Source organism: Nelusetta ayraudi, unplaced genomic scaffold (assembly GCF_046127955.1).
Source record: "Nelusetta ayraudi isolate G7.1 ecotype Tasmania unplaced genomic scaffold, CSIRO-AGI_Nayr_v1 ptg000169l, whole genome shotgun sequence".
Classification (NCBI taxonomy): domain Eukaryota; kingdom Metazoa; phylum Chordata; class Actinopteri; order Tetraodontiformes; family Monacanthidae; genus Nelusetta; species Nelusetta ayraudi.
Window position 1 is genome coordinate 1 of NW_027466219.1, and position 11,930 is coordinate 11,930.

The 11,930-nt window shown below is 52.7% G+C and overlaps 1 protein-coding gene across 1 annotated transcript; it reads right to left on the reverse strand.

Moving 5' to 3' along the window:
- Window positions 1-3,671: 3,671 nt before the first annotated feature.
- On the reverse strand, window positions 3,672-9,129 carry irs2b (insulin receptor substrate 2b). The gene has a single exon (XM_076014572.1). It carries the CDS (start codon window positions 8,862-8,864, stop codon window positions 5,388-5,390), a length of 3,477 nt encoding a protein of 1,158 aa, XP_075870687.1. The 5' UTR covers window positions 8,865-9,129; the 3' UTR covers window positions 3,672-5,387.
- Window positions 9,130-11,930: the final 2,801 nt, after the last annotated feature.

The window sequence follows — 11,930 nt, forward strand, 5'->3', positions numbered from 1 at the left end:
GTAGGGGAGGGGGCGGGGCACCGCCGCTCCGACTGTATTTCTCAACAGCGAGATCGACTGCAAACAAGCCCTGTGCAAACAGTCTCTCTCTCTCTCTCTCTCTCTCTCTCTCTGAAAGCGCAGTCTTCGTCCTCCGAGCAGGTTACAGGTCTGATCTGATCGCAGCTCTGTTTACATTCCTGTCCCGCTTGGCTCCGCCCCCCGCCCCCCATCCCTCTCCTCTGGCAAACAAACAGCGACTGACTCCTCACCTTTGACCTAGCACAACAACAACAAAAACAACGAGCCTCTGAGAGACACTGTTGCCCTGCTGGCTCGCTGACACGCTCACAACTAGACGCTCTTCCATGGCTGTTACCTTTTTGTTCATTGTAATGTGTTGATGGCAAAAGTAGAAGTAGTGCATGCTGGTTCAGTCTGGTTACGGGTAAACAGGTAAATGTAATCTAATCTCTAATGCTGAGGGGCTTCAATGAGTTTGACTCATACAGGATGAGAGAACTGCTATGCAAGAGGAAGAACTTCTATCTAAATGACCCATAATGCCACACTAAGGCTTAATATAATGTTCACTTTCCTCCTTTTTACATCTCAGAATGGGCTGATTTCAGACAATCCTCCCTCATTTCAAGGGAGTTCACTGACAGCACTGTTGCTCATATTGTTGTTAGAAAAGATTGCATAACATCTGACTTTTGGCGCTGAAGTGAAAACAGCTGTTGTTATTTCAACCCCTTTATAGCTTTTATGGGATTTGGAACAAGACTTGAACAATTACACTGTCAGAAAGAAAATTTCCTGTAAACTGTTGCTGCTGTACGAGTGTGTCACACACACACAGACACACACACACTTTGACTCTTCAGCCGCCTCTAGACAAAACAAGCTACTCAACAATGTCTAATCCTCCAGTGAATGTAATCCGTTTTACCTGCTAAATTGAGAGCGAGTGAGGCTGAATTTGTTTTTATCTAACGCCGGAACATCCCGTCCCACTTTACCCCGGCAGTTATGCATCAGAACGTCAAGGAGAGTCCGTGGAGCACCGCACAGGTGAGGACTCACCTCCGTGTTGGTAAAAAAACAAACAAAAAGAAAACCAGAACATCAACTCCAGGCTTGGAATTCCCTTGAATTTCACACTGTTCCCTCCCATTTACTGCAGTTTTACCCTCAATTTGCAATCAATTTATTGACTTATTTGTTTAGCGAGGGCCAGCGAATAGTGAAAAACACCAAACTGGACACAAAAGACATTTCTTTCATAGGCCTCTTGAATGGAGAGTGGTTGCGGCAGCGCGGCGATACGATCCTACACGTGCCTCTTTAAGGTGCGACGCCGCCTTCAAACGCCGGCCGGCCACGAGCAGGCGAGCCCGCCTGTTATTGCCGCCTGCAGCCGGAGATAAACACGGGGGCGGGGGAGGAGAGCGGGGAGGAGCGAGACGCTTGTCGGCGTCGCGGATCTGGCATAATTAGCTAATTGTTTAATGCACGGCGAGATATCAGATGGCCGGCGGTGTGAAGAGACCGCCGGAGTCGGAGGTGCTCGGGTAACGAAGCAGGGAGGGGAAGAAAACACACACACACACACACACACACACACACACACACACACACACACACACACACACACACACACACACACACACACACACACACACTGGGCTCAAACACACCGGTGTGGAGAAGGTGTGTGTGTGTGTGTGTGGGGGGGAAGGGCTGGGGTAAGTGAAAGGGGGGCGGGCGGGGGGGAGGGGGAGTGGTGGTAGTGGTGGTCACATGATTTCTGAAAAACAGAAACCAAAGCTGGAGGAGTCGGAGGGAGGGGTGTGGTGGGGATGGGGGGTGGGGGAGGAGGAACAGAGAGGCGGAGGGGACGGCTTCTCCTCCCTGGTGTTGTTGTGGCAGATGGCGGCCGGTCGTTAGCGTATTGTCACTCTCTGACGGGGCCAGATAACCAGTGAGTGGCACTCGGCAGGGCAGGTGCAGGAAAAAAAAAAAAAAAAACCTGACCCCTCCCCCCGCCGACACCACCAGGCAGCACCCACCCCCCTCCACCGCCCCCGCCCCCTCGCCATCTGCTGATGCCTGCGTACATGTACACACACACACACACACACACACACTCACAAGAAAGGGAAAGAAACGTGCACTCTATGAGTGGAAATGTGCATGTGTGTGTGAGTGAGTGAGTGAGTGAGTGAGTGAGTGCGTAGCAGTGAGTCTCAAATGAAAAGCACCAAGACTGCGATCGAGTCGGACGCCTTGTCAAGTGGCGGGGTATAAAAAAAAAAAAGACCCAAAACAAAACAAAACAAAACAAAACAAAGGGTTTCTTTGAAAGGGCCGGAGCTTAAAAGTGGAAAAAATTCCTTCCAGGATGAAGATTTTCAAGGAAACCCCGGCCAGCTTCGCCGCTTAGCCGGCGTGTGTGTGTGTGTGTGTGTGTGTGTGTGTGTGTGTGTGTGTGTGTGTGTGTGTGTGTGTGTGTGTGTGTGTGTGTGTGTGTGTGTGTGTGTGCGCGCGTTTTTTTCTCTCCTCTTTTTTTGGCTCGTCTCTGTTCTTTGACGTCACCCTCTGTGCGTGATGCTTGTTTGTGTGACTTTATCTCCAGAGCAACGGCAGATCAAGGGCGCGCAGAGCCCAAAACGGCGCCGGTTTGGAGCGTTTCTGGCCGCGGCTGTTTAACAGCGGCCCCCGATAAGCGCGCACGGGCTGAAGAGGCGTTTTCTGGCGTCTTGGAAATGGGAATATTGTTCCTTTTCATTTTCATAAACCGGCGCTTCTTTATGAGGCGATTTCGATGATTCAGAGATGATGTCATCACCTCTCGTTGCCAGCGCCAGTGGAACATTGAGAAACGTCCCATCGATCCGAAAGAAAAACTCAGAGCGGCACCATTCTGTAAGTGGATTCTAAAACAACAACAAAGGACACTAGGACGAGTAACAGAGGGGTGTGGATTTTCAGAAATGCCCCTGTGGCAATGATCCCCCCCCCACCACCACCACAGACTCCTCTCAGAGTCTCTGACACGCACACTGCGAGGTCAGAGGTCAAGAAACCAACATTGTCGGCAGGGCCAGAAGCCGTGTACTGAAAGCTAAACAGTCACAACAGGGGTCTCTCTCTCTCTCTCTCTCTCTCTCTCTCTCTCTCTCTCTCTCTCTCTCTCTCTCTCTCTCTCTCTCTCTCTCTCTCTCTCTCTCTCTCTCTCTCTCTCTCTCTCTCTCTCTCTCTCTCTCTCTCTCTCTCTCTCTCTCTGAGAATGTGGAAGAGCCAGTCACCTCGTAGTAAACAGTCCTGCCCTTTCATTTATCAACCACACACACACACACACACACACACACACACACACACACACACACACACACTCACACACTAACTAATGCAGCCTGGGTATAAATAGGCTTGACACAGACGTCCTGGGCCTGATCCGGACTGTGTGCAAGGACATGTGTTAGTCAGTTAAGGCTTATATAATACAGGTAGAGCAGTAAACTAATCAGATGGATCTCTCGCTCTCTCTCTCTCTCTCTCTTTGCATTTCTTTACTTCCTCTCCTTGTTGTTCCTCCTCATCTCTCCCCCCCTTCTGCATTCAGCCAACAGCTCATTTTTGCCTTTTTTTTTTTTGTCCTTTTTGTTGCACCTGAAAAACAAAACGAGCCATTGTGTCCTCTGCCTCCGCTCTCCCGCTCTCAGACAAACATCTCCACTGAGGCGCAAAAAATTCAATATCTGAGCCTCGTCCTCCACAACACGCACACGCACGCAGGCACCAAACAGCACGGGGCATGACGAGCGGACAGTTTACAATAGGCGCACGTTTGCACCTTGGTACAAGTCATGTGGCCATGCTAAACGCCGCAGCGCGCGGGGCCACTCCTGCATTTGGCAGGCTGCGCTTGCGAGGTGTTTTGAGAAGGAGAATCCTCAAATCCCCCCTCCGAGTCCATCCCACCAGGTTGGAAAAACAAGTAAGCATTCACCAGCAACCCCACCCCGCCCACCCCTTCTCCCAGCAACCTTTGCACACTGACCACATTCCAGCCCTGAAACTCGGTACCTGACAATTGATAAACAACTGACTCACTTGTTTTTCTGGGGAACCCGATGACTTGCACCGAGCTCCGGGCGTCCTTAGAGCCGGCGCACATAAAGGGAGGCAACGTGGCTTGTGAAATCACAAATGGCAATTAAACTCTAATATTTCACTATCAGGTGACGGTCGGATCCACGGCGAGCGCGACAATGTGCGTCTTTGAACGCTTCCCCAGCTCAGTCATCCATCCCTGTAAATAATCGCCTCCATTCCGTGACACATGAAGAAAAAGGCAATAAAGCAAAATGAGGTAAGAGTTAATATCTCGTTAGTAGGTTTTTTTCTCCTCCTTTCAAAGAAACCAGCAACAAGGATTTCATGGCTTACTTAAAGACGATCACAAGCCTCATAAAAACTTTGGTTTACGCCGTTATAAAACTGACAGTAAACCATTTTTGTGGCTGTTCTGTCATGCTGCAGGCGTCAGTGGATCAGACCAGAGTGACGCGATGCAACGATCACACAAGCAGCCACATCAGGACTTCAGACGCTATACGTTGCAAAGTCAAACTGAAAAAAAAAGACAAATGAGAAACAATTAAAGGTTCTGTGAATTTAAAAGGAGTCTGGATAGTTTCCTTTTTTTTCCACAGCCAAGAGGTGCAAAAATGCGACAGGTCCCAACACTTCCACATATCACGCGTGGTTTGGGAAGCACTACGCTCGTTTTCCAGCGCAGCTGCTCTAAATATGGACTTGGAAGCGCATTAAAGAGGCAGTAAACTGCACCTCTTCCTCCCCTTCAGCAGCGAGCCGTCTGTAGATCCGTCCGTGTGTCATGAGCGTGACGCTGACAAATTTACACAGCACAGCCTACACCCACGAGTTCAATTCATAACAAAACCATGTGAAGCCGGGCCCTGACGCATCACATATAAAAAAAATTTGAAAAAGACAATTGTTTTCCTAAGGCGCGTGTCAGCTCACAAGTGGCACAGTTTGTCACATTTGATTGCATAATGTGTTACACGTGATGCTGCTGAAACGGTCAGACGTGTTTGTAAGAAAATGCTCACAAATAACAGTGCAGGCTATAAAACCGATCTCTTTCTCTGGTCTCATCAGTGCCAGCAAACTGAGCGGAGCATTCAAAGGAAGAGGCATGTTGAATCATTCGCCCCCACCCTTCCCACCCCCGTGCACTATGAAAGACAGCTATTATTCTAGATTGTGAAATAAATAAACTCAGGATCCTCTGATCAGCAATGTGTTTATCTGTAAAGCACACAAGCGTTGCTGAGGCGGATCTTTGTGCTACTCCAGACGCGGCACCACTCCCTTCATGAATGAAAGCATTCTGCGTGAATGGCCGTGTGTTGCGTGTATAAAAAAAGCCTCTCACCCTTCACAGCAGCAGCGGTCTCCTTGAATCCCAGGCTGGAGTAGGGACTGGTGGTGAAGCCGTTCATGCCCCCCTTGCAGCCACAGCCCGTCTTGAATCTCAGGAGACCATCGCAGTCCCCCAGTCGGCATCTTCCCAGGTTTCCCTCCATCAGGTTTAAGGCAATGTAGTTTAGTCCGTTTTGATAACCCGCTGACATCTCCCGGCACATGGGGCTGCCGTAGTCCTCCTCCGGTCCGTCCGTGTTGCAGACGGTGCGGGACACGTTCTCCACCGAGGCGGAGCTGTGCCGCTTGGTGTCGTGGGCGAAGGATGGGCACACAGGTGTGACAGTGGTGGTGGAGGAGAAGGTCTCGGAGCTGTGCCGCCGCCGGCCTTGGGGGTCAGCCCGGATCACTTTGGCCCCCCTGTGTGGATCTAAAAGGGTGACCGACAGTGAAGGGCCCTTCAGCAGGAAAGAGTCCAAAGGGACTGGAGGCACCTCGTCTGCGCCACTGCTTTCGAGGCTGAGTCTTTGCACGCAGTCTGTGGGGCTCGTGGGGAGGGGAGTGGTGTCGCTGGGGCAAAGAGCAGCTAGAGGGGCGGTGGGATTAAAAGTCATCACAGAATAATCGTCTTTATCTGGAGCCGGTGGACACACGATGCTCACCTGCTGTTGGAGGGGATGATTTTCTACCACCCCCACCTCCTCGGCCTGCCCCTCTATGCTGTCCCTCCCCACCTCTTCCACCAGGCCGTTCTGCACATTCTGTGGGGTGTTTGCCTGACTAGGACACGTCACAGCGTCAGCTGTGTAATTAAGGCACCCTGCAGTGGGAGAACTCTTGTATTGGTGTGGGCCAAGGTGACCCGGGGAACTGACGTCAAGATTAGCATAGTCTGAGAGTGGTAGGGATCCCTTCTCTGCGCACGTTACACTTGCTGGAGTTTCAGAGAGCTCTGACGCTGTGGACGCCAGCTGGCTGTGGCCAGCAGTGCTGAAGTCTATGTTAATATATTCTCCGGGGCTGCGTGGCTCTGACGGGAGGGGGTGTTCACTCATACACGGTAGCGTTCTGAGAGAGTCCAGAGCCAGGCGGGTAGGACGACACACTCGACTCCGGTGAACCAGGCCACTGTCCAGCCGGGCCACTCTGAGAGGAGATGGCACAGAAGAAGGGGTGACCGGTGTTCCCGGTGAGCCGCTGGCCGCAGAGTCTCTTGGAGAAACAGGACACAAGTTTGACTCCTCTTCTATCCGTTGCCTCTGTAAACTCATCACAACATACTGGTCTGTGTCTGTGGAGCCGTTACGCTGCAACTGGCCTTTCAGAGAGTGTGGCAGAGAGCTGTAAATACAATGTTGTCTGTTCTGGGGGTTGTGATCTTTCAGAGGACTCAGGATGTAGTCTGGCGGTGTGAGAGACACCAGCGGGTCAACGGGAGACATATTCAGGTAGTCGCCGTTATTGAGCTTCCCGTCTGTGCTTTCCACTGACATCTTGGTTCCGGACCACATCCGCATGTAGCCACTGTCCTCCAGAGAAACACTTCCGGGGGAATCCGTCCGTGGGGCCAGCCCCACTGAGGAGGGGTGTGAGCGAGGGTTTATGATTTGCTTTGGAGCAGAAACGCACATGGGGCTCATGGGCATGTAGGGGTCATCCTTGGACGTCAGAGTCGGAGGCACCACACCTGGCATCATAGGCATGTAGCCGCTATCACCTTGAAGACCGGCAGCACTAAGGTGTACATCCCTGTAATCCTCAGGATAGATCCCTTTGGGTGAGGCGGTGTGACACCTACGAGAGGACTGACTCCCGCTGGTGTAAGTGGCCCTCATCAAAGTGTACTCATCCAGAGAGGCTGACGATACCTGTGGGAGGACCCTATGCTGGCGGGGTGTGGTGAGGGAGTATGTGCGCTTCCTGTAAGCCTTATCCAACTCTGGCAATCGCCGGTAACCATTTTGATTCTGCCGCTCCATCACCATGTACCCATCCAGCTCGCTGCCGTCACGGGACGGAGGGGTGTCCGCTCGGATGGACTCCGGGGTGTTGCTACGCAGGGTGAGGGATAGCCTCAGGTCCCTTGCATCAGCTGGGCTGGACCCATACTCCTCAGATGATATGAAACCAGCGTCGCTGGGGGAGCCCGAGAAAGAGGCACTACAGCTAGAGGGGCGAGGGGCGCTGCTCTCCAGGCAGGAGGACAGATTCCCCGTGCTGGGGGCGGCCACGGGCGGGGAATGAGACAGAGGCATGGACATGGACTTACTGTGCTTGAGGGAGGAGGATTCAAATGTCCGGCAAGGGCGAGTGGTGATGGTGTGGGATCTGCTCAGCAGGGTCCTGTGAGCCCCGGGGCTTAGAGGGCTTCCGGTCACGGACAAGGGGCGTGCCATGGTGCCGTCGCCCTCGCTGGCTGTGCGTATTCGGCATGAGGAGAATTTGCTCACGGGGGAGGTGGCGGCTAAGCTGTCAGTGCGCGACCGCCGGGCGAGTCCAGTCTGGCTGGGGGGGAGATTGTTCAGGTGCCGGCGCGTGGGCACAGAGATGGGGTTGGTGCCGGATGACTGGCTCTTGCTGCGCGGGCGGAACTCAGACAGCTCCTTCATGGCTTTCATGGCTTCCAGAATGGTCTCGTGGATGTTCTGAGCCACCACCGAGTCGTCCGCCTGCATCCACAGCTCACCGGGCCCCGTGGACGCCGAGCGACCCACCTCAATGAAGAAAAAGCTGTCAGAGTGGCCGCACCTCCGGATGTTCATCAGCTGCAGCACGACAGAGGCCACCTCCGAGTTGAGCTTGACGAAGCTGATGTTCCGGCTGGAGAGGCAGAGTCTGTAAACGCCGGTCAGGTTCCGGCTCTGACCCAAGCCCTTGGACTTCATGTTCACTTGCCAGACCTCCTTGTAGACGGCGGCGACCGGCGTGATGACCCCGTAGCTCGCCTCGTCGAAGCCGACCAGGGAGGACGCCGAGTTGGAGGCGGAGCTGTCGTACGCTTTGCCCTCCGCCACCAGCTCCGTCAGCGCCTGGTACCAGCTCTCCTGCTCCTGCTCGTTGTCGGCGGCCACGGCGAAGTACTCGTCCTTGGTGTAGAGGGCGATGAGGTGCCTGTACTTGGCGTCCGCTCGCTTGTTGACGTTGAGGCAGCAGTCCAGCGGGATGACCCTCTTCGCCGCCGACTTGTTCCTCCATTTCTTCTCGCTCTCGTAGTACTCCAGCCGGGCGGGGAAACCCTCGCCGGGCTCCTTGAGCACGAAGAAGCGCTTATGTCCGTGTTTCTGCTTCTTGAGGTATCCGCACTTCTTAACGTCGCCGGCCGCCGAGCTCGCCGTCAGCTGTGGCGGTAGCGGCGGCGTCGGCGGCTGCTGCTGCTGCTGCTGCTGTTGCTGCTGCTGCTCTCCCGCGTTGCTCGGCGGACTCGCCATTCTCCGCTTTATTCCCCCCCCTTTTTTTTTGTTTCTCTCGAACGGAACGCTTCCCTCTCCTTCGCTCCCTCCGTGAAAGAAACGACGTGTATTTCCCTCTCTCTTTCTCGTTCTCTTTCGTTAATTCTCCGCTCCGAGTGCCGGCTGCGCTGCGTGCGTCCGTCGTCTTCTTCGTCTCTCGCAGCGGAGCGATAAGTAACACATGTCGGCTGCCGTCCGGAGCGACGAGCGGGGAAACAACATGTGACGACCCACACACATCCAGCCCCTGGTTTTAAAAAATACTAGGAGGGGGGAATGGAGTAGAGAGAGAGGGAGCGAGAGAGAGGGAGTCGAGAGAGAGAGAGAGAGAGAGAGGAGGAGGGAGGGAGAAAAAATACGCACGCGCGCGCGCGCACACACACACACACACCGACTGACTGTGGGCGGTGCACGCACAGCTCATTGGGCTTATTGGTGGAAAGGGATGAATGCTGGAGTAAAAGGTGGAGACGGAGAGCCCTCCTACTATCACTCTGCCCCCTTCCGACTCGTTTGAGCGTAGTCACTCACTCAGCGCTTATTTTTAGTATCTGCGCCTCTGTTATCCAACATTGGACTCCAGTGAAGCATTGAGTAAAAAACTCAACATAATAATAATAATAATAATAATAATAATAATAATAATAATAATAATAATAATAATAATATTCATTAATTCATTTTCCATACCCGCTTAGTCCCGAGCTCAGGGTCACGGGGGTCTGCTGGAGCCTATCCCAGCTGTCTTAGGGCGAAGGCAGGGGACACCCTGAACAAGTCGCCAGTTCATCGCAGGGAATATTATTATTATTATTATTATTATTATTATTATTATTATTATTATTATTATAAAGGTGTTTTTTTTCTTTCTTTTCTCTGACCTATAAAGCGCACGCATGGTTCACTTGGCGCCACTGAGCACGATTATGAAACACACAACAAGGATAAATTGGGCTCTAACTAATGAAAGTGACGCGCAAATGAAACCTTTCAGTTTACCCCTTTATTCACCCCCTCCGCCCCCTTTCTCTGTGTAATCTTTTAATTCCTTTAGAGCATAACGCGTCTGTAAAGAGAGCACTTCCGGTTCTCCTCCCCTCCTCTCCCCTCCAGATGGTAAACAACCAGAACCGAGGCGAGTCTTGCCGCTCCTCTCGCTGGAATTCAATATTCCCTGTGCGTCGCCTGGCCAGAATACACTGACGCCCTTCAAGGGGGGGGGGGGTATTCTAGTCTGTCTCCTTTTTGGGGGGCGGGGAGGAGGTCTACGAGGAAAGCAGGCAAGTGTTTCTGATAAACATCTCCGCGTCTACTGTGGAGAGGGACCAGACGCGCAATAAGCGAGACTGAGGCGTCGTCTATAAATACAACAATGAAAAACATCCCGGTCACGAACCAGGGCAGGGATCCGTTGAACGCGGCATATTGTTTTTATTATTTAATACGAGAGAGAGAAAAAAAAATCACTGATCTCATAGTGACGCAAAACATTCTCCTGATCTCGGTGCGTCAGAGGCTGGTCGTGTCGTGTTGTGCGTAACGATGAGGCGGCGGCGAGCGCCAGCTGGGTACCACGCGGCGGAGGTGATGAGAGCGGAGTTCCTGCGGGACCGAGGCTTTCCTGCTCATCCCGATCCTGGCAGGCGGAGCGGAGCGGAGCGGCTTCACTGACGACAACAAGGCGGCACACACACACACACAAGCACACACACACACGCTCACAAAAAAAAAAACAACAGTGCAGCCACCTCCCATAAATCCAACCCGTGCTCCGTCCGCATTGATGGAGCAGCAATTTTATCCACGTCCACTTCCCCTCCCCATGCCACTCAAACCTGCCGATAGCCCGTTATATCACCGCCACGGCACTTTTAAATAGGTGCATGTCCCATAATGATAACATATTGAAAGGACGCTCCCTCCCCCGCCGACCCAATAGCCTCCCCATACTCACACCTCCTCCATTTCCCCCCTCTGATCCCGCAGTGCTGGCTCAGCATGAAACCCAGCCAGTCCTCAGTGGCAAGGTCAATTACCGTGCACTGTGCAGGTCAATGATGCCACTGAAGAAGAAGAAGAAGAAGAAGAAGAAGAAGAAGAAGAAGAAGAAGAAGAAGAAGGAAAAAGAAGAAGAGGAGAAGGAGGAGGTTTGATTTGACTGCAGCATCACGGAGGGAAGAGGGAATCAGAAGGACGCTGCAGCCCACTCGCCCACTCGCCCGCCCGCCCGCCCACACGCGTCCCCAAATAACCTTGCAGAGTTTTTGGGCCGGTGGCACGTAGGAGATTTTCTGTTCCGCTGCGCAGTTGTTTTTTTCTCTTTGTGTTTTGACATGATGGGTGGCTGTGTTTACCTCGGCCTTTGCTGCGCCGCTCCGCTATGAAGCCACGCCGATATAAATAGCCGGGGAGCCTGGCTGCCTAAAACCTCCCAGGCTCAGATGTCTCCCTGTAGGATAAAGAGGGTTCCCTGTCTGTTGATATTAGGGGTTTCTGCCTGACAGACGCGAGCTTGCTTTCGCACTCCAACACCCGCCGCCCAATAACAAACGCCGCCAAAATACCATATTAGGGAGGTTCTGCTCAATTATGAACATCACCGTGTCCCTGCGTGACCTAACAGTGGTTTGATGTGAATGGAAGCGCTGAGGATGAGGGAGAAAGAAGAAGAGGAGGAGGGGGGAACTCCTTTGCTTTGTGTTAAGCGTACACCAAATGCAAATCAGCTCTCTATAAAATCCCAATAAGATGGTTTGATTGTCCTATAAAGTGCATGGCTTGCAAAGCCCAGTCTGGTGTGTCTGTGATACGCCCTTGCCCTTTTTTCCTCCGTCGAGGCATTAATATTTATCGCCCTCCAGCTTACGCAGCAGGTCGCCTTAATTTTCAAATAATTAAACGGTCAACTGACGCCGTTTAATAATAATCTTAAACAACCTTCCTCCTGGTACGGGCCCTTTAGGCCTTTATGGGGTTTCTCCATGGAGTGGGGGGAGGACCTTGTCACGGGAGCCATCGCGGCAGATTAGAACCTCTTCACTGCGG

Coding starts and splice junctions, on each gene's coding strand:
- irs2b (XM_076014572.1), bottom strand. CDS start 8,864: ATGGCGAGTCCGCCGAGCAACGCGGGAGAGCAGCAGCAGCAACAGCAG.